Genomic DNA, 21,721 nt, shown 5'->3' with positions numbered 1-21,721 from the left:
GTTGGTGTGTGTTGTGTCTGCGTGTGCCTGCTGCACGTTGTTCTGTTTTCAGTGTTTGAAGTTGTCCTGTGCGCCCCCCACAGTCTCCCAGTTCCAGAAACCCTCCAGCTAGTGTAGTCATGACCCCTCCCTGCTGACACGGGGCTGGTGCCCCAGAGAGCTGGGTTTACCTGGGAGTGGGGGTGCACGGGCCAAGCCTGCAGCAGGGGGCTGGGTTTACCTGGGAGTGGGCACATGGGCCAAGCCTGCAGCAGGGGGCTGGGTTTACCCGGGAGTGGGCACATGGGCCAAGCCTGCAGCAGGGGACTGGGTTTACCCGGGAGTGGGCACATGGGCCAAGCCTGCAGCAGGGGGCTGGGTTTACCCGGGAGTGGGCACATGGGCCAAGCCTGCAGCAGGGGGCTGGGTTTACCCGGGAGTGGGGACATGGGCCGGACCTGCAGCACTCCTGGGATGCCGCTTGTTTTCTGCCTTCAGGAGGTGCAGGAGCAGCAGTGCTCCTCGTCCAGGCTTCTTGTCTATAAAGTGGGCCACAGTGTCTGGCAGGAGATACTTACTTTTGAACCGAAAGTGTTCTCTTGTCCGAACGGGTCCCTTTTCCCTGGGGAAAGGAACCTAAGGGGCTGAAACGCTTTGAGTATGACCCAGCCCTGAGATAAGCAGGAGCGGGGCTGATGGGGCTGCGCCCTCCGCATCTGCAGGGTCTCTCCTCCCGTGTACACAGATACGAGCACGCGTCTGCAGTGTGGGTAGGACCCTAGGAATGAACTGCACAGCCTGGAGTGCCTTTACTGAATTATTTGAAGTACAGTTCTTAGCCTGTTTCCACATCTTGGCCGAGTGTTCAGATTTTAAGTTCATTCTTTAACGTTGACCTTTGGAGCCACCTTCTGGTGCTGAGCCTGGGAGTAGGATCTCAAAGGCCGTAAGCTCAGGAGAGTCCTTGCTTTCTGGAAACTGTGTTTGATTTTTGCGCATGCTCGTGCAATTCTAACCCAACTGTGTTTCCTCTCTTGGTTGTTTTCCCCACCGTTGCTTGTGGATTTTCAGATTATAAGACTGGTTTCGGAGGCAAATTCGGTATTCAGTCGGAGAGGCAGGACTCCGCTGCTGTGGGGTTTGATTACAAGGAGAAGTTGGCCAAGCACGAGTCCCAGCAAGGCACAGTTGCCACCAGCCTCTTACCCCCACCCTCCCCGTCCCATGCAGCCACTTCTAGCACAGACTTCAGGGCTCACCATCCGCGCCTGCAGCACAGTCCTCCTGTGTCACCAGTTGTCAGCTGTCAGCCTGTTGGGCACTTGAAACCCATTTCTGTTAGAGCGACACTGGTTTTGAATGGTTCCCTTCTCTTCCCCGCTTCACTTTCTTCCCTGTGAACCTGTGATCTGCGTATGGCAGGATGTACCAGTTAGTGTGTGGGTGCTGTCTTTCGAACCCTGTGACCCTTCCAGTCTCTGGACCGGGGCATCTCCGGTCTCCAGCAGCATTCTGCCCGAGGCTGTTCTGCTGGTAATGGTGGCTGCTGTGAGCCGTCGAGTCAGGCCTTCCAGATGAGGAGAGAGGTGTTCGGTTCAACCAAACCACTGGCCGTTTGACCAGGGGCTTCGTGGCAGCAAGGGCCAGGAGACAGGCGTGTTCTGTGTGGTTTCTGTGTTTCATTTGTGGTGGTGTTTTTGGCCGGGGTTGGGAGGTTTTTTGTTTGTTTCATTTGATGACACCGTATGTGTGTAACATCTCCACACAGAGCCACACAGTATGTACGCAGACCAGCTCTGCATCCTTCCTTAGAGCAGTTATGTTACCTTCAAAATTTGGACTTGGTTATTAGAACCTGAACACATAATTGGAAAAATAGTAATTCCCTAACCTTGCAGGGCAGACTCTAGACTTTCCACCTGCAGCGTTAGAAACACAGCAGTGTTCAGGTGTGGGCAGGTAGACACACCTGGGGTGGTCCCGCAGACTGCATGGAGATGGCAGTGGCTCTCCGAGGCATCACTCCTGCATGACAGTGTGACTTTCATGTGGATCTGTGTTGCTGCAGCAGAAGGATTTGGCTGGTAGAATTTCCACATGGATTTTTTTTTTCTCTTAAAAAGCAAGAGAACAAACTGCGATTGAGCCTCTTTTTAGCGCTCAGTAGAGCAGGCGCACAGGAAGCAGCTGAGAATAAGCCCGTGCTGGTGCGGAAGACTGTGCTATTGAAGTGGCGCGTTGCAAAGGCCTGTCCGTGCCCTCTCCTCGCTTAGCTCCTGCCTGCCGCCTGCCGCCCCTCCTGCCCCTCAGGGAATGCTGAAGCCCGCCCCTGGCCTGTGCCCTGCTTCTCACTGCCTGGGTCTCACGACCATGGGTGGAAGCAAAACTTGCCTTGCAAGTGAAGCCTCGCTTGGCCATTCTCGTTTCTTCCCGCTGTGGTGCACCTTCTTGGGCTGTTTCCGGATCTGTCTGCATGCACCCGCGGCCACCCCCACGCTCGCCTCCGCCGCACAGTAAGTGTTGTGTTTTGCCACATTTCAGACTACTCCAAAGGATTCGGCGGGAAGTATGGGGTGCAGAAGGATCGGATGGATAAGGTAAATATTCCAGACCCGGAGCTTAGTGTCGTCTGCCTGCAGGGACTCTTGGTGGGCGTGGCTCGCGGTGCGGGTGGCACCTACGCACTGGGGTGGGGCACAGGTGGTTTCCATCACGGTGGACATGATGTGTCCTGTGCTTCTCATGGCCGTGCTGTGGGATGGGCGCTGGCCCTGGCCCCCCTCTAGTTGGGGGCCCCAGGCCAGGCAGGTTCAGCACCTGGCTGTGGCACAGCAGTGGACGGCTGGGCTGCCACAGGAACCCAGACGTTTAACATGAGAGGTGAGAGCCTCGAGGGCTCATGTCCATTTGAACTTAAATTCTTAACAGTAAATGAGATTGGAACCGAGTGTTAGACCGCGTGTGGGGCTACCCCGCTGGTGGCCGGCGCTGCCTGTGCCATGATGAGCCATGTCTCCCGTCTTCAGCCTCACAGAGACGCGGGCTCCACACTGCCTGCTGCTGTGCATGGCCTGCGGTCAGGGGTGGCAGGGTCAGTCCTTGCCTCGAAGCTGACCACACACAGCACCATCCAGGGGCTCCTGATGTGGGCTCTGGGGGCGTGGGCGGGCAGAGCAAGTGTTCGGGCTGGGCTCGCCAGGGAGCCGTAGCCTGGGCTCATTTCTGAGGGCAGGCGGGAGTTCAGGAGAGAAGGTTCAGGAGACCACGGAGGGACGAGGTGTGGGGCTGGGTGGGACAGGAGTCACAGCAGGTTCTTGAGGAGCCTAGCTGCAGAGGGAGGGCGGGGAGCGGGGACAGAGCCAGCCCTGGAGAGCCCCACACACCACAGGGCATTCTGCACGTCATTAGGTGACATGCATGGCCCCAGAAGGGTTAGCAGGTAGGGGACACTTTGGGGGTCTACTTTGAGAATCCGCCAGCCTCAGCGTGGAGTCTGGGTTGTGGGGAGTGGCCTGGGCAGGGGGGTGTGGTCCTGAGGAGAACTGGAGGGGCTCAGGTGGTAGAGAAGCAGGGCATGGTGTTTGGCGCCAAGGGACGCAGGGGAGGGAGCAGTTGGGTGGGTGTGGGGTGGACGTGGGGCCGACGGTGAGCTGAAGAACTGGGAGTAGCGGATGTGGGTGTCAGTGAGAGGAAGTGGGGTAGGGCTGGGGCCAGGCCCGGGTGGCGTGCAGAGTGGGGAGGGGAGTAGGTACGCGGTCAGAGGACACTGGGCAGGGGAAACCGGTGAGGTAGCGGGGGCCTTGCGAGGCACTGGGACGGGTGGAGGGAAGGAGCTCCCCTCTGGGTGAGTCAGAGGTTGTGGCTTTGGGGCCGGAACCTGAGGGACTGCTGTGCTGTGGGTGTCTGTGGTCAGCATTGCTGGTGTTGGCAGTGACCGCTGAGCTTGTGAGCACGTGGGGAGGCAGTGTAGGGGTGTGGCCTTTGGTGTCGTTGTCTTTCATCCAGGACGGGGTGGAGCTTCTCTCCTTTGGTTTGCTGTGTGATGAAGTCCAAGGCTTAGAGAGGGTGATGTAACTGCCTGAGTCCCCGTACATTGTGGGGATGGGGCTACAACCCAGGCTGGGAGGTGAGGTCATCCCCTGAGGGCGAGGTGATGTCTGCAGAGGGCCCAGTGGGTGATGGGACCCAGTAAGGCTGATGGCCTTGCCTTTGAACAGGTGCAAGCGGTTCAAGGGACATGGAGTAGACGCTGGAGCTGACTGACAGGAGGAGGGAGCAGGGTCCGAGGAAGGACAGGCAGGCCAGGAAGGGGGCAAGCAGGAGGTGCTGGGCAGAAAGGGGCCATGGTGTGGGGGCTCTGGTGGCTTCTGAGCCTCAGGTGTTCTCATCAGAGGTAGTGAAACCCACAGTGAGACTGGGGACGGCCGCTGGTCTCCACGAGCCCTGCCAGTCTCCACCTGGGTCCTATGTGAGAATCATTGCTGCTACTTGGTCAGGCCGGAGTTGAGTCCCCCGCAATGCAGAAAGGTGTGACTGCACCACTGCGTGGTGTGGTGTGGAGGACGGGCCACCAGAGGCTTGCATGTGTCCCCAGCGTCTTTTGCTTCCTGTCAATGCTCACACCTCTGGGTGGCGAGGGAGGGTGGGGAAGGCGTGAGGCGGATCCCAGAATTGGTGTATGATAGAGCAGATGGAGATACATGTATTTCTTATGCTCATGCTGACTCACGGTTGCCTGCAAATGTGGTGGGTAATCGTTCTCATGCCTCAGTTAGTTTGCAAAACTGAAAGGCCATGAAGAGTGCTCTGGGCTGTGTGGCTGGGCCTTTAGGAAGATCTGAGGAAGGCATTTGCATCTGGTAGGAGCTGCCACAGGGCATGGAGAAAAGAGAAAAGTGCTTTTCTGACGCCCAATTCCTATCTCCACAGAACGCGTCCACCTTTGAGGATGTCACCCAGGTGTCCTCTGCCTACCAGAAGACAGTACCTGTTGAAGCTGGTGAGTCCTGGCTGATACCGGGAGCACCGTGTGGTTTCCCAGGAAAACACTGAGGTGAAACACAGCCAGGAGCAGACGCACCACTAGTTGAAAGCGTGGTTGTTGCTGCGTATTTTTGGGAAAGAAAATGATCCTTTTGATGAAGATCCCGTTTCTCCTGCAGAGGTTTAGAGTCACCTTTCAAACGCAGCATGGTGCAGCTGTTTCAGTGGGGCCTGTTTCGAGGGCCTCTTCCCAAAGCAAAGGGGTTATGTGCACGTTCACGAGGGTCCCTCCACACTGCCAGTGACCAGCTCCTGGGAGCAGCTGGGGCCTGCCCGGCTCCCTGAGCCACTGGGTCACAGCTGTGGCAGGAGGAAGACGTCTTGATGTCTGTGAGCAGGCGACGGCAGACGTTCTCTCTGCTGCTTGTTCTTGGGCCCTTGACCAGGGAGCTCGAAACCTGTCCTTTTCTGTGCTGGACACACGATTGAGTCAGAGGTGGCCCATGCCCCGGAGAGTCAGGTACTTGGGGAAAATATCGTACATGAAAGCAAGTGCTAAATTTAACACAGGATGCAGAGAGCTACCACTGCTTACCAGGGGAGCCGTGGATCCACAGTTCTCAGAGTTGGAGGGCCCAGGACGCTTTGACACTTTGACCACTAGTGAGAACCCCCCAAGACGTTGATGTATTTGATGACATTGACTATATTAGAAATTAGAGGAATGTGGCCCGGCGTGGTGGCTCACGCCTGTAATCCCAGCACTTTGGGAGGCTGAGGCCGGTGGATTACGAGGTCAGGAGATCGAGACCATCCTGGCTAACACAGTGAAACCCCGTCTCTACTAAAAATAAAAAATAAAAAATAAATTAGCCAGGCATGGTGGCGGGCGCCTGTAGTCCCAGCTACTCAGGAGGCTGAGGCAGGAGAATGGCCTGAATCCGGGAGGCGGACCTTACAGTGAGCTGAGATTGCACCACTGCACTCCAGCCTGGGCGACAGAGCGAGACTCCATCTCAAAAAAAAAAAAAAAGAAATCAGAGGACTGTTTTATTTGTTTATTTATTTATTTTGAGACCGGGTCTTGCTGTGTCATCCAGGCAGGACTGCAGCCTCAGTCTCCGGGGCTCAAGCAGTCCTCTTGCCTCAGCCTCTGAGAAGCTGGAACTATAAGCGTATGCCACCATGCCCAGTTAAATTTTTTTATTTTTGGTAGAGACGAGGTCTCATTGTGTTGCCCAAGTTGGTCTTGAATTCCTGAGCTCAAGTGATCCACCTGCCTCAGCCTCTCAGAGTGCTGGGATTACAGGCATGAGCCACCACAGCCATTGGAAAGTTATAAATTCGTTCACTTAAAAAGAACAAAACTAGGTTGGGTATGCTGGCTCACGCCTGTAGCCGCAGCACTCTGGGAGGCCAAGGCAGGTGGATCACCTGAGGTCAGGAGTTTGAGACCAGCCTGGCCAACATGGTGAAACCCTGTCTCTACTAAAGATACAAAAAGTAGCTGGGCATGGTGGCCCACGCCTGTAATCCCAACTACTCAGGAGACAGAGGCAGGAGAATTGTTTGAATCTAGAGGCGGAGGTTGCAGTGAGCCTTGATTGCACCACTGCACTCCAGCCTGGGCGACAGGAGCTAACCTCCATCGCAAAAAATAAAAATAATAATATAACTGGCCATGCACGGAGTGGCATTGTTTTTTTTTGTAAATCTCTTTAATAGAAGACGGCTGCATTCTCACACCTATCTGCCTCTGCAGTCTGTCGATGTTACGTTGTTTAGGAAGAACATGTGGAATCACCTGGGTAGGCGGTTGGGAAAGGGAGGAGTGTTTGTAACCTTGAGGGCAGTGTGGGCGTCCTTCCGCGATGCCATGCAAGCGTGCCAGGTGGGGGTGGTCCTGCGGGCCGGCTCCTCTGGCCCTGAGTGGCTCGCTCCCCAGTATGCTCGGGTGGCACCCTGTGTTGGTTATTTGGAAAATGTTGGACCTCTGAGTTATGCCCGTCTTCCACTTGCGGACACTTCTCATTATACAGGACCAAAAAAAATCATATTTGCTGTCATTGTCAATGTCATCTGCAGAGGCTGAGTGGAAATTGTCGTGTTCATGTGGCAGCCTCACATTTTTCAGAATTCTGTCTTTTACTTGAAAGCTGGAATTTTCCCGTTGGCGACAAATACTACAGTAATTTTTCTTGACACAATAGGCTTAGTTCATTCACTTGGGAGAAAACGGCTGCCAGATACCCAGCTTTGCATAACCATAGTTTGTCTGTCAGTTGTTATTTCAGGGAAGAACGTTGTTCCATGAAAAAACAATCAACTTGCAGCTCTCATGGTTCCATTCATGTTCCTTGAGACAGAGACAGCCACCGCCACAGTCCCGGACACAGCAGGGAAGGCTCACGTGTCTTCCCACTTTTTTGAGACAGAATCTCGTTCTGTTGCAAGGCTGGAGTGCAGTGGCGCCATCTTGGCTCACTGCAACCCCTGCCCCTGGGTTCAAGCAGTTCTCCTTGCCTCAGCCTCCGAGTAGCTGGGATTACAGGCGTGCACCACCACGCCCAGCTAATTCTTGCATTTTTAGTAGATACAGGGTTTCACCATGTTGGCCAGGATGGTCTCAATCCCTTGACCTCGTGATCCACCCGCCTTAGCCTCCCAACGTGCTGCGATTACAGGCGTGAGCCACCGCACCCGGCCTTGTTCCCCACCTTTGACTTACATTTTTATCGTTTTTTCTTAATAGACATGGGGTCTCACTATCTTTCTGAGGCTGGTCTCAAACTCCTGATCTCAGACAGTCCTCCCATTTCAACCTCCCAAAGTGCTGGGAATTACAGGCATGAGCCACTGCCCTCTTTTCCATTTTTGTCACACACAATATAAAAAAATGTATACTCAGCGGCTGAGATTCACTATATTCAGTATATGTCGATTACAGTATACATCAGTACCTTAACTGCTTTATCAAGGACAGATGCCTTTAAGAGAAATTGGCTGTTTTTATTTAAAATTGTGAGTGTGGTGGTGAAGATTCTGTCTTGTTTAAAGATCTTCCTGATGCCAAGCTTAGGGGGATCGCCAGTCCCACCAGGTGTGCAGTGCCCTGCGGCCGGCGCCCAGTGCTGGCTCCGGACCAGTGTGAGCTGGCAGCTGCAAGAACCTTTCCCTCCTCGGGGGTGGGGGGATGACCGGTTCCTGGGGCGGTCACCCTCTGTGGGGCTGTTGTCCAGGAGCAGTGTTTTTGCTGTGCTCAAGCCACACGTCCTCCCTCCTTTCTCTATAGTGACCAGCAAAACAAGTAACATCAGAGCTAACTTTGAAAACCTCGCTAAGGAGAAGGAGCAGGAGGACAGGCGGAAGGCGGAGGCAGAGAGAGCCCAGCGGATGGCGAAGGAGCGGCAGGAGCAGGAAGAGGCCAGGAGGAAGCTGGAGGTGAGCGGCAAGGAGTGGGCTGCAGCGCGCTCTCCCTCTCGGACCTGTGCGAGGGGATTGGCAGCTCTGGGGCCTGGGCGGGGCTTATTCTTTCCTGGCCAGGTTTTCCTTGGAAGGCATGTTTAACTCTCCTTTAAGGCTGTGCTTTAAGGCACTTGTCATTTGAAGCCACACATAGGCTGAGTCTCTGGCCACAATGCTCCAGGCAGCTGGCTAGCGCCATCCTGGTCTTGCCGGTCCAGCCCCAGGACCCAGCAACCTGCCCTGCCCTCTGTCCCTGAGCTGACAGCAGAGTCCTGTCGGCTTCATCCTCCACGGAGCTCTTGTCCAAATGTCAGCCTGAGTCTCTTCTCACCCCTCCCCCTCTGGAAGCCCCTCCTTTTCCGGGTGAAAGTTTGGCGTTTGGAGGGGCCTCTGTGCAGAGGCAGCCTGCTCTTGGGGCCTGCTTCTGCTTGGCCAGCCCAGCCCCGCTCACCCAAGCCCCTGGCTGTGGAGAAGCGCTCCAGAGAAAGATGCCAGGAGTGCACCCCTGGCAGGGGCAGAGCACGAGCCTGCATCTGGGTGCTTTGGGTCTAGCCTGGGTGGTGTCCCACTGACAAGAAATTTCCTTGTGCTCAGCGGGATTGGGGGAGCTGTGAATAGAGCCTGGAGCCTACAAATGTGTGTGTGTGAAGTTACCAGGTGTGGCTCTCAGCTGGGGCATCTGCAGTGTGGGGCAGGCCCAGCCTGTGTGGAAGCCTGGGCTTCTCCTGCCCACCCCAGGCCCTGCCCCTGCAGGGCCACACAGGACATGGTACTTCGAGTGTTTAATCTGTGGATGGCACCAGGTGACGTGGGAATTTACAACTGTCCTGTTGGGGTCAGGCAAGACCATAGATGCCAGGAACCGTGCTAGGGTCTCAAGACCAGGAGTGGTTTTCTCTTCAGCAAGACAAGACAGCACTACCATTGTTCTTAACAGAGCGAGGCAGCCTGCAGGGGGAGAGGAGGGAGGGTTTGGAGCGGACGCCTGGGTGTTCCTAACAGAGCAAGGCAGGCTGCAGAGGGAGAGGAGGGAGGGGTTTGGAGCAAACGCCTGGGGTTCAGGTCCTGCAGAGGGAGAGGAGGGAGGGGTTTGGAGCGGACGCCCAGGGTTCAGGTCCTGCAGGGGGAGAGGAGGGAGGGGTTTGGAGCGGACGCCCGGGGTTCAGGTCCTGCAGGGGGAGGGGAGGGAGGGGTTTGGAGCGGACGCCCGGGGTTCAGGTCCTGCAGTGGGAGGGGAGGGAGGGGTTTGGAGCGAACGCCTGGGGTTCAGGTCCTGCAGGGGGAGGGGAGGGAGGGGTTTGGAGCGGACGCCTGGGGTTCAGGTCCTGCAGGGGGAGAGGAGGGAGGGGTTTGGAATAGACGCCTGGGATTCAGGTCCTGCAGGGGGAGAGGAGGGAGGGGTTTGGAGCGGACGCCTGGGGTTCAGGTCCTGCAGGGGGAGAGGAGGGAGGGTTTGGAGCGGACGCCTGGGGTTCAGATCCTGCCTGGGTGGCTCCCTGGCCCGTGTGCCTGCACACCTCGCCCTCAGACTCAGCGTCTGGCACTGGAGCCCGCAGGCTGTCAGTGAGTTTCCCGTTGCTGCTGTAGTCACCACCACACACAGCACACAGCTAGTGTCTTACAGCCCTGGAGGTCAGAAGTCCTCAAAGATGTCAGCAGAGCTGTGTTCCTCCTGGCGGCCCTTCGGCCCCGTCTTCCCATCTCCAGCCTCTGCTTTCGTTGTCACCGCCCCTCCTCTGTCCCTCACACTCCTGCCTCCCTTCTCTCAGGACCTCGTGATTACATTGGGTCCACCCAGACAGTCCAGAGTTCCCATCACAGAACCCTTAGTTTCATCACACACACAGTCCCTCCGCATGGGGTCTGGGGACTGCGATGTCAGCAGCTTTGAGGGGCCATTATCCTACCCTAGTTCATCCTTTGGCCCCTAAAGCTTCATGTCCGTCTCATGCGCAAACGCACTCAGCCCATATGAAGGCCCCCAAAGTCTCAACCCTTTGCAGCATCAACTCAGACTCCCAAATCTGTGGCTAAACCATCTAATCGTGTGTGGGCGGGACATGAGCTGTGGCCCAGTCCCGGCACTGTCGCATCACTGGCTGTGTGATCTCAGCTCAGAGCTCACCTGCCCCTCGGATCCTGCCTGGGAGCTGATGGGATCTGAAGCTTGGTGCTTCAGCTCACCTGCCCCTCGGATCCTGCCTGGGTGCTGGTGGGATCCGAGGCTTAGTGCTCCAGCTCACCTGCCCCTTGGATCCTGCCTGGGTGCTGGTGGGATCCGAGGCTTAGTGCTCCAGCTCAACCTTGGTGTGGATGTTTTCCGCTCCTTCCCCCAGAGCATGCCTAGAGCTTGGGCGCAATCTTCTGAAACACGGCAGGCGTGACAGTGCAGAGTGTCATGGCAGCATTCCGATTGCTGTTTGTTTTCAATCACAGGAGCAAGCCAGAGCCAAAACGCAAACGCCCCCTGCGTCGCCTGCACCTCAGCCAACCGAGGAGAGGCTGCCCTCGAGCCCCGTCTATGAGGTTGGTGTCTTTGGTGTTTGAATGAGCGTGACTTCTTGCCAGAGCCCAGGTCCTCTGTGGAGCGGAGGAAGCCCTTGCAGGCAGGCAGCGTGGTGTGGGTGCAGAGGGCATCGCTACATTCCACGCCCGGAGAGGGGTGGGCCGGGAGCGCCCTGGGGGTGGGTGACATGCCTCAGTGCTGTCAGGGGACAGCTGTGCAGGCCCACGTGCCATCTTCTCACCCCTCTACAGCCTGTTGTAGTCTGGCCACTTTCACTGCAGTCCCTGCTGGGGTCACCTGCTGTCAGATAATCAGATGTGGGGGTCTTCCCCCCACTTGCTGTCTGCTGTGCAGGACGCCGCCACACTCCCTTCTGGCAATGCCGCCCTCCCTCATCACTGAGCCCCCACCTCCCGCGCGATCTGCCTTCTGTGCCTGCCCCGTTCAGCTCTCCGGCCTTGCAGCCTCTCATGAGTGTGCTGCAGACATGCTGTCCGGCCCCTCCCTGTGCTGCTGACCCCCTCTTGTGGGTCCCCCAGTGTTCCGTCCCCATCCCAGAGTTACCCGTCCCCATCCCAGAGTTACCGAGCCGTCTACCGACGGCCCACCCATCCCTGACTTTGTGTCTCCTGCTCCCTGCCATCCCTGCGCTAACCACACCCTCCACCTATAACCACCTCTCCTGGCCCCAGCCCTGCCCCTTCTCCATCCCACCGCCATCATCCTGGTCTATGCATTCATCTCTCCTCGCCCAGGAGCCAGTCAGTGAGTTACGGGGGGCACACTCCAGACCACAGACCACGGTAGTTACGGGGGGCACACTCCAGACCACGGTAGTTCAGGAGCCCAGAGCGCCCTGGAGACAGGCAGGGTCTGGGGCCTGGGCCTCACTGGCCATGGCCTCGTCACCACCCGACTGTCCGTCCTGGGCTGTGCTGCTGCCTTTACCCTGCCAGGCCCTGGGGAGATGTGGTAAGTGAGGCCTTGCAGCTCATCGGGAACTAGCCTCCCCCTCTCGTCCCTCCCCTTGGCAGTCAGCGCCGTCTGCCGCAAGGAAGCTCCGACCCTGCCCCTCCTGTGCAGCTCGGCCCTTGCGTGGCTCCCGGCGCCTGCGCTGAGGGTGGAGTCGCTCTCCCTGCCCGCTCACTCTCCCTGGCGAGCAGCGCTCCACCACCAGTTCTTCCCGGATCTCCTGGGTGCGCGTTTCTGAGCTGTTGGCATTGCTTTCTCTCACTGCCGGTGACATCAGGTGGACCCTGCTCAGAAACACTGATTAAAACCAGCATTGGTGATAAGCAGGTCGGGATTTTCGTTAGGGCTCCGAAGCTGCGGTGGTTATAAATAACGAGGTGTTCCGCTGGCACCTTTGTAGTTGAATGTGATTCTTCGGCGATGCCCTTACTGCCCTCTGCAGAGAGGATTTGTTTAGGGCAGAGCCCGGTCTGCAGGCTCGGCCGCTCTGCAGCCATGTGGTGAAGCTGCTGTCAGGCAGGGCCAGGGTCGAGCAGCACAGGGCAGGAGGGTGGCCACTCGGCCCCAGGGTGCCTTGTGCCTCGAAATCAGCCAAATTAACCCAACAAAGATGGGCTCTACCCCCAGGCAACAGCGCAGGCAGGGGCGTGGCTCCTAAGCTGCCGTGTGGGCATGGCTACTGCAGGACTGGGGTGTTCCGGGGGTGAGGACCCAGTCATCGGTAAGGAAATGGCATGTGGGCCTCCCTGCACTCACCACCATGGTGAACATGCCAGCAGGCCTGGCCTTGCTATGCCACATCTGTTTTCTCAGTCCTGGCTGGGACTGAGAATTAGGTGGCCTGTGGGTTTCTGCTGGCTGTGGCAGTGCAGCTGCTGCTCTCTGGAAGCCAACATGGGCCCCGTGCCATGTGCGTGTGACCCTTCCCCAGGACGCAGCTTCCTTCAAGGCAGAGCTGAGCTACAGAGGCCCTGTGAGTGAGACAGAGCCGGAGCCCTTGTACAGCGTGGAGGCCGCTGACTATCGAGAGGCCGGCAGCCAGCAGGGCCTGGCCTACGCCACAGAGGCTGTCTACGAAAGCGCAGAGGCCCCAGGCAACTATCCCACAGGTACTGGGCCCCATGCTGCAGCGCCCTTCCCAGGGTGGGGAGCTCCCGAGACATCCTGCTCGACCTGTGGTGTCCTTGCGAGGAGCGTGGGTGGGTTTCCCGCTGACCCGCCTTCGCCTGCTTGCTGCAGGGTCTTTCTGTCCCTTGAGGGAAGTGCTCTAGACACATTTGGGGCAGCGGCTCCTGAGCTGCTTCCCGGGAAGATCCGCGTCGTGCTGGGGACGGGCGGGCAGGGCAGAGGAAGGGAGGGCTTCAGCTGCCGTCCTGTGTCTTTGGGACAGAATCTTAGGAAGTATCGTCTAAAACTTGAGAAGGCTGGGAACCTGTGTGGGACTTTGTGTTGCTCAGCTCTGTCCTGGCTTTCTTTTAGAGGACAGCACCTACGACGAGTACGAGAACGACCTGGGGATCACAGCCGTCGCCCTGTACGACTACCAGGCTGGTGAGCGGCCCGCAAAAGTGTTCAGAGGGGAGACCCGGGCGGCTGCACCCGCCTGTGCTTGTTTCCTGAGAATTGACTTCTCCAGCGTTGTAGAAATAATTGATGTTGAGATAATTTCAGAGGTATAGAAAAGTTGCAGGTATAGTGCCAAGAACTCCCATGTTCCCTACCCAGATTCCATCTCCGCACGCACACGCACCCACCCCTTTATCTTTAGTATTCTCTGAACCCTTGGAGAGCTGCAAGGGTGCTGCCAGCCCCAAAGACTCCAGCGTGTTTCCCAAGGTCAAGGACGCTGTCCCTCAGGGATGCCCCACCCTCCAGGTGAGGGGGCCACACAGATGCCCCATTCCTGCCTGTCCTGTCCTGGCCACCAGCTCCCATGTGGCCGGAGTGTCCCCCTGAGTTCCCTTTGCGGCCTTGGCAGTTTAAGAGCAGCCTCCGCTCCTGGGCTGGCCTCAGCCGCCTGCCCTGTGTTCCCTCAGGGCCAGGCTGAGCTGTGCTCTGGTGGCAGTGAGGTCGTGGAGACCACGCGGTGGGGCTTCCTGCTGGGCCGTGTGGTGTCCACCTGTCCCTCTGTCTCAGCCACCATCTGGTCCACAAAGCCACTGCCACCCGTCTGCAGTTGACAAGCATCTTACGGGTGGCGTGGGATTCCTTTCCGAACCCCCGGCCGCTGCCTCTGAGTGCTTCCCGTTTGCAATTTTCCATCAGTGCGGAAGTTGGCATGCTACCATAAGTGAGCGCTGGCTGTCCCCGTTCAGTCCCTTTGCACACGTGCGTTTACATGCACGCGTGTGGATATGTCTGTGGCATCTCGGCACCTGTGTGTGGATTCTCATCACCGTGGCTTTTGCCCTCCAGGCCCATTTAAGCCATCACCTCGGGCTTCTCTCCGGGTGTTCCCCAGCCGTCCCTCTACTGTGGCCTCCACACCCCCATGGCCTTGGGCAGCCCATCTCCCCACCCCCTCCACAGACACGTCTGCCAGGGAGAGAGGGAAAGGGAGGGCGGGCAGGGCAGGAGTTATGTGGTGGAAACCTGCTCCTGAGGAAGGGGTCCGGGTGGGGTTGGTGTTTTGTGTGAGGGGCTCTGGGCATCTCTGTAGTCACTCGGCTCATGTTCTTCACAAATCCTGGCCTTGGTGGCAAGAGAGAGGCAGCAGGAGCCTCCGCAGTGCATCTCTGCAGGGGGCATCTCCTCGGAGCAGGCTGCCTGGGAGTTCGCTCTGGGTTGCACTGTTCTTTCCTAGCAGACCAGGAAACGCTCGCACTTAGCACCTTTCTCTGTGTTCTCTTCCCCAGCGGGTGATGATGAGATCTCATTTGACCCCGATGACATCATCACCAACATCGAAATGATTGACGATGGCTGGTGGCGTGGGGTGTGCAAGGGCCGGTACGGGCTCTTCCCAGCCAACTACGTGGACCTGCGGCAGTAGGGCCCCCAGCCCCCGCCCCCGCCCCCGGAGCTGCGCCCCGGACCCTCACACTACAGATCAGGCCTTCTTTGGTTCTTGGGTTTTGGGTTTTTTTGGTTTTTTTGTTTTTTTTTTGAAGGTGGGGAGGAGAATATACACATTGCTTTTATATTTAATACTTTTGCTGATGCTTTTGAAAATGTTTATGCCACAGAATTTGCTAATATATTGTAATCACATTCCTTAGGAGGACTTTGGTAATTGGTTTTATGCATTGATGGATTGATGGGGTTTTTTTTGTTTTATTTTTTGCCAAATTGACTGTCACACGCGGCAGCTTCAGGGAGCTCGCATTGTCTTGAGTGCGTGTTGCCCTCGTGCTCATCAAGTGCAGTCGGGGCCTCCCACGACAAGCACGAGGCCTCAGGTGGGCCCTGTGGCGGGTAGGCAGGAAGGACTGTCCCAGGCCCTGTGGCGGGTAGGCAGGAAGGACTGTCCCAGACGAGGGCTCCCTCTAGAGTCTCAGTGTTTGCGGGGAGAGGGGCGGGCCTGCTGGAGGTTAACACGGAGCTAAGTCACCCAGAACACAGGAGCTGCCACGTCAGATGGGAAATCTGCCTGTGTCATACCGTGACAGCCCGCGGGATCAGGTGCTTTCTAGCAGAGACCCTGGATTTTTTCCTGTGCCCACCCCGGCTCGTCCTCATCTCTGCTCATCCCTTACCCAGGTCGCTGGGAGGGCTGCTGGGAGCCTCTTCTGCCCCTGCCGGGCAGCGTCACCAAGTCCTTGAAATCTTCCCCTGCCCCGCAGGTCTCTGGATTGGCACAGTGCAGTTGAGGTCTGCATTGGGCTTTTCTTTTCACACAGGCTGATGTCTTGACCGTCACCCAGGTGGTCCGTGGGCCACCGGGCAGCCTGGGGCGGTATATGTGCCGTGTCACAGCACGGCCTCTCAGCCTTGGGAAGGAAGTCGGTGCCTGCTCTGCTGTGAGCCACCAGGAGCCTCCTCCCATCAGTGGGGTGTAGTGTTTTTGCCAAAATATCATGTTCAATTACGGTAGTTTGATGAGCTGAAGGCTAGAAGTGTGAAGTGCAGATGAGTGCGTATTCCTCCCCAAGGCCCCGCACAGCTCCAGGACGCCGCTGTCCTGGCATTTGTGGCCACTGACTTTGTAGGAAACTCACCTCCTTCCTGAGGAGCCGGGAGGCTGGACCAGTCCCGTCATGCAGTCAGGTGTGCGGCGTGTCGTTCCAGAAGGTCCCGTGGAAATGTCTCGGGACTTGGGTCCCGGAGCACCCGTGAAGCGCGTGTTTTTGCTTCTGAGGTGCGTTTCTCATCCTTGCTTTACCACAATGAGCAATGAGGTCGGGTTTTATATGCAACTTATTGTATCTGAATTCCTGTAGCACACCTCATAGGTATGATTTTTTTAAATTAAAGAATTCAGAATAAACTTTTTTTGATCCACTTGTGTGATTCGCTTTGGTCTGTGGTCACTCCGTTCTGCAGTGGAAGCTGCGTCGACACTCTGGGCATCCTGCGCCCCGGACCTGGGCTGGCGGAGGCCCCCCTGCCGTCCTGTGCGTCTCGCGTGTTCTGTTCTGGCCTTAGACTGAAGCGCGCGTTCCCTTTTCCGTGTTCTTCAGAGGTGCTGCTCACCAACTCAAATGTGTTTGCTCTCGCAGATCATCTAGTTTTTTGCACAGAGGTTCCAAGCAAAGTCAAACTTTCTGTGCTTAAAAGTCATGTCTGAATTACAATTCTCAAATCCTGAGGGGGACTTTTCTCCCAGTCTCGTTTTGCTCAGGGGCACCGGAAGTTAAAGGCTAAGGGGAACAGTGGCACTGAGGGAGCAGGTGTGCCCTCGGGAGCCGGGGGTGCTGGGGAGCTGAGTTCCGGCTCACACTTCCTGCCCATCCGGTGCTCCCAGGGAGCTTTCGGCTGCACAACATACCTGCTACCCCTTCCAGCCTGGGTGGCGACGGAGCACTGCCTCCCTTCGACTGTCCTACACCTGCCTCTGGCTTAGTAAACAGCGCCTGTGCCAGCTCTGCCCACAGGAGCCAAACGTGAGAGTGCCCTCGCCCTCCTCCACTACCGGGCTGCCATGCGTTCTGCATGACAGGGTCAGAGCCCTGTCCCACACAGGGCCTGTCTGCCGGGTGAGATGGCAGCCACCTGCAGGGAGCTGGGTCCTGAAGAAATGAGGCACGGAGGCTTGGGAACGAGGGGAAAGTCCCAGCACGGGTGGGCAGACGGGGTCAGGGGGCTGGAGGACGGTGCGACGAAGGGAGGCGGCCCTGCTGTCCCACTGTCTGCCCAGTCTGGCTCTACCTGTGCCGCCTGCGGATGAGCATGGCAGGGGTTCAACGGGAACGGGACACATCTTGAGCGGGTCTGTGTTTCTGTTCTGTTGGTGGCCAAGCGTTGCCTGGCAGCTTGTGCACCTGGAGCCAACCACCTGAATCTTAGCCACTTCCCTTTTACATGTGGTTGGGGTTTTTTGTTTCTGTCTTTTGAGAAAGGATCTTGCTTTGTTGCCCAGGCTGGAGTACAGTGGCGCGATCTCCGCTCCTGCAACCTGTGCACTGAAGGCTCAAGCGATCCTCCCACCTCAGCCTCCCAAGTAGCTGGGACTACAGGTGTGCACCACCACACCTGGCTACTTTTTGTATTTTTAGTAGGGATGTGGTTTCACCATGTTGCCCAGGCTGGTCTAGAACTTCTGACCTCAAGTGATCCTCCCATCTCGGCCCCCCAAAATGCTGGGATTACAGGCATGAGCCACTGCGCCCAGCCTAGATGTGGTCATTTTAATGTCAGCTCACTGTACCTTCTGTCTCAAAGTTGGATTCACTCCCCAGGTCCCCTCTGGCCTGAGGAGCAGCCCAGGCCCGGCTTGCCCAGCAGCAACTTGCTCTCAGCCCGCTGGAGGAGGGAGGGCAGGACCTGGACATGCTTTTCCCTCTTGAGGCCCAAACATGGAAAATGTTTTGTGGCATGTAGGGAGCCATCGGCACGCAGGCACCTCCCAGAACCACCGGAGCCACTGCTGGCCACTCTGGGCGCTCAGACGTGGGCACAGCATGGAGAGTGCTTTGTCCGGTGAAAATGCTCACTGTGCTCCTGGAAGATCTGCTGGCAAATGCTGCTTCAACCCAGGATGCTCAGAGAGCGACTGACATGGTATTAACTGTGCACATACTGTGTGCTGGGCCTTGGAGGGGAAACGGGGGAATGTTGAATAAGAGAGATGGCTCAGCCCTGGGGAAGCTGACCCAAGAAATCAGAGATTCCACCACTGCGTTTATGTTTATTTTTTTAATCAATTTATTCTTTCTGAGATGGAGTCTTGCTCTGTTGCCCAGGCTGGAGTGCAATGGCGCAATTTCCACTCACTGCAACCTCCACCTCCCAGATTCAAGCAGTTCTGCCTCAGCCTCCCGAGTAGCTGGGACTACAGGTGTGCACCACCATGCCTGGCTAATTTTTGTATTTTTAGTAGAGACAGTTTCGCCAGGTTGGCCAGGCTGGTCTCAAACTCCTGACCTCAGGTGATCTGCCCGCCTCGGCCTCCCAAAGTGTTGGAATTACAGGCGTGAGCCATTGCGCCCGGCCCCCACCGCTATGTTTAATTCTAACCAAGGAGAAGAGGAAATTCTGAAAGAACAAGGAGGTCTGAGAACACAGCTCGGGACTGGCCAGGGGCCTCCTCTCAGAAAGCTCTCCCTGTTGTGTCCCTCCACACCGGGGCCTCATGGAGTGGGCACGGTTTTTGATACCTGCCTTGCTGACTTTCAGCTCTGATTTCTTCATCTGAAAGTGAGGATAAAAGAACCCCTCTTTCTAGTCAGATGCCTGCTAGATTCATTTGCCTGCTTGCATTTGAGATGTATTGCCAGGATACACCTCCACAGTCTGATGGAACACACTGAATATATCTTAACAACAAAAGGTAACAATACATTTTAATAATTTTTACTTATTTTGCCTGAAACATTAGGATTCTGTCTTTATCTCAGTCCCATGTTTTTTGGTTTTTGGTTTTTGGTTTTTTTTTTTTTTTTTTTTTGAGACGTTGTCTCACTCTGTTGCCCAGGCTAGAGTGCAGTGGTGCAGTGGCACAATCTCAGCTCACTGAAGCCTCCACCTCCCGAGTTCAAGCGATGCTCCTGCCTCAGCCTCCCGAGTAGCTGGGATTACAGGTGCCCGCCACCATGCCCGGCTGATTTTTGTATTTTAGTAGAGATGGGGTATCACCATGTTGGCCAGGCTGGTCTCGAACTCCTGACCTCGCGTGATCTACCTGCCTCGGCCTCCCGAAGGGCTGGGATTACAGGTGTGAGCCATGGCGCCCGGCCCCTCAGTCCTGTGTTTTGTATTTTAGTAGAGATGGGGTATCACCATGTTGGCCAGGCTGGTCTCGAACTCCTGACCTCGCGTGATCTACCTGCCTCGGCCTCCCGAAGGGCTGGGATTACAGGTGTGAGCCATGGCGCCCGGCCCCTCAGTCCTGTGTTTTGAATTCTGTTGTTTCTTTTCCCCCATTTTCCCTCCGGTTATTTCTTCTGACCTGTGTGACCTCCCTTGGGAAGACGCACTCTGCTTTTGATGATGATGATTGTGAAAATGCACACAGACCGCAACACAGTTGAAGAATTCTACATTGTGTGATAAGGTGCTTTTGTTCTACCTACTGTCGTCGTTATAATAGTGCCCCTTCGATTAAAACCGTTTTGAGACCACTCCATTGTCATTTGTGAGCTCTCAGACTTCCCACTAACGTACGCCATCTCTCGCCGTAATGTTTGTCAGTATTGTCTGTGAATTACACCTCCTGCTATTACATAGAAAGAGATCCGTGCCTTGGTATTTGCAGGGGATTGGGCCCAGGACCTCCCTCCTGTACCCAAATCTGCACATAATCAAGTCCCCCAGTGCCCTGCAGAACCCACATCTATGAAAAGTTGGCCTTGCATGTGCAGGTTTTGCCTTCTGTGAATACTCTTATTTTTTGTTGTTTTCGAGACAGGATCTCTGTCACTCAGGCTGGAGTGCAGTGGAGTGACACCACCATAGCTCACAGCAGCGTCAACCTCCCTCAAGCAATTTCCAACCTCAGCCTTCTGAGCAGCTGGGACCACAGGTGCACACCCACCATGCCTGGCTAATTTTTTTTTTTTTTTTTTTTAGGTATTTGTAGAGACGGCATCTCACTATGTTACTCAGGCTGGTCTTGAACTCCTGGCCTCAAGCCATCCTCCTGCCTCAGCCTCCGAAAGTGCTGAGATTACAAGTGTAAGCCACTATGCCCAGCCTGAATACTGTATTTTTTATGTGCTTGGTTGAAAAAAATATGTGTATAAGTGGATGCTCACAGTTCACACCCTTGTTCAAAAGTCAGTTGTGTTCTCCTGAGTAGGGTGTGTGAATGAGATGCACATGAGTCCCTGCAGGCCTGATCACCCCCTGGTGGGCAGAATCCCGGCCTCCCAAAGATGTCTAGATCCTAATCCCCAGAACCTGTAATGATGTTACCCCACATGGCCAAGGAGAATTAGGTAGCAGATGGAATTAAGGTTACTAATCAGCTGGCCTTCAAATAGGGAGATTATCTTTTCAGCACATGGCACTGGGAAAGTGATATTCACATGCAAAAGAGTGATGTTGGTCCCTTACCTTTCACCAGACAGAAAAATTAACTGAAAATAGATTAAAGACCTAAACACGAGACCTAAATCTATAAAACTCTTAGAAGTAAACGGGGAAAGCTTCATGACATCGAAGCTTTCATGACATTCCTAATTTGACAATGATTTCTTAGATATGGAACCAAAAGCACAGACAACAAAAGGAAAAATAGCTTAGTTGGGCCAGGCATGGTGGTTCACGCCTGTAATCCCAACACTTTGGGAGGCCGAGGCAGCTGGATCACTTGAGGTCGGGAGTTTGAGACCAGCCTGGCCAACAGGGTGAAACCCCGTCTCTACTAAAAATACAAAAATTAGCCAGGTGTGGTGGCACGCACCTGTAATCTCAGCTACTTGGGAGGCTGAGGCACGAGAATCACTTGAACCTGGGAGGCAGAGGTTGCAGTGAGCCGAGATTACTCCACTGCACTCCAGCCTGGGCGACAGAGCAGGACTCCATCTCAAAAAAAAAAAGGTAAATTGGATGTCATTTAAAAAATGGCATTGAAGGACATAACAATGAAAAGGCAACCTAGAGAGTGGGAAAAAATATTTGCAAGTCATACATCTGATAAGGGGGGTAATGTCCAGAATATGTAAGGAACTATAACTAAACAACAAACCCAAATCATTTAAAAACGGACAAAGGATTTGAATAGATGTCTCAAAGAAGATACACAGATGGAAAATGAGCAGGAGAAAGATTCCCAGCATCACCTATCATTAGAGAAATGCAAATCAAAGCCACACGGAGGCTGGGCACGGCGGCTCACGCCTGTAATCCCAGCTGTTTGGGAGGCTGAGGCAGGAGGATCACTTGAGCCCAGAAGTTTGAAACCAGCCTGGGCAACATAGGGATACCTTGTTTCTACAAAAAATTAAAAATTAGCTGAGTGTGGTGGGACCTGCCTGTAGTCCCAGCTACTCAGGAGGCAGGAGGATTGCTGGAGCCCAGGAGGTCAAGGCTGCCATGAGCTATGATTGCATCACCTCACTCCAGCATGGGGGACAGAGCCAACATATTGCAGTAACATCTCACACCCATGAGGGTGACTACCATGAAGAAACACAGTCACAAGAGTTGGTGAGGATGTGGGGAAATTGAGCCCCTCCTGCACCGTTGGTGAGAAGGTAAAATGTGGCAGATGCTGTG

The 21,721-nt window shown here is 55.6% G+C and overlaps 1 protein-coding gene across 2 annotated transcripts in view; it reads left to right on the top strand.

Moving 5' to 3' along the window:
* The window catches only part of CTTN (cortactin), a 38,879-nt gene extending 22,534 nt beyond the window's left edge, over positions 1-16,345 (top strand). Inside the window, exons 11-18 of one of the 2 annotated variants that reach the window (XM_025358047.1) lie at positions 1,051-1,161; positions 2,521-2,576; positions 4,909-4,978; positions 8,255-8,403; positions 10,864-10,953; positions 12,837-13,014; positions 13,385-13,456; positions 14,761-16,345. In XM_025358047.1, coding sequence (XP_025213832.1) covers positions 1,051-1,161; positions 2,521-2,576; positions 4,909-4,978; positions 8,255-8,403; positions 10,864-10,953; positions 12,837-13,014; positions 13,385-13,456; positions 14,761-14,897 — 863 coding nt within the window. In that variant the 3' untranslated portion in view covers positions 14,898-16,345. The remainder of the gene's footprint in view (positions 1-1,050; positions 1,162-2,520; positions 2,577-4,908; positions 4,979-8,254; positions 8,404-10,863; positions 10,954-12,836; positions 13,015-13,384; positions 13,457-14,760) is intronic. The other variant, XM_025358048.1, reaches the window with a different exon arrangement.
* Positions 16,346-21,721: the final 5,376 nt, after the last annotated feature.

Source organism: Theropithecus gelada, chromosome 14, assembly GCF_003255815.1.
Source record: "Theropithecus gelada isolate Dixy chromosome 14, Tgel_1.0, whole genome shotgun sequence".
NCBI lineage: Eukaryota > Metazoa > Chordata > Mammalia > Primates > Cercopithecidae > Theropithecus > Theropithecus gelada.
This window is presented reverse-complemented; position numbering and strand designations above follow the sequence as displayed.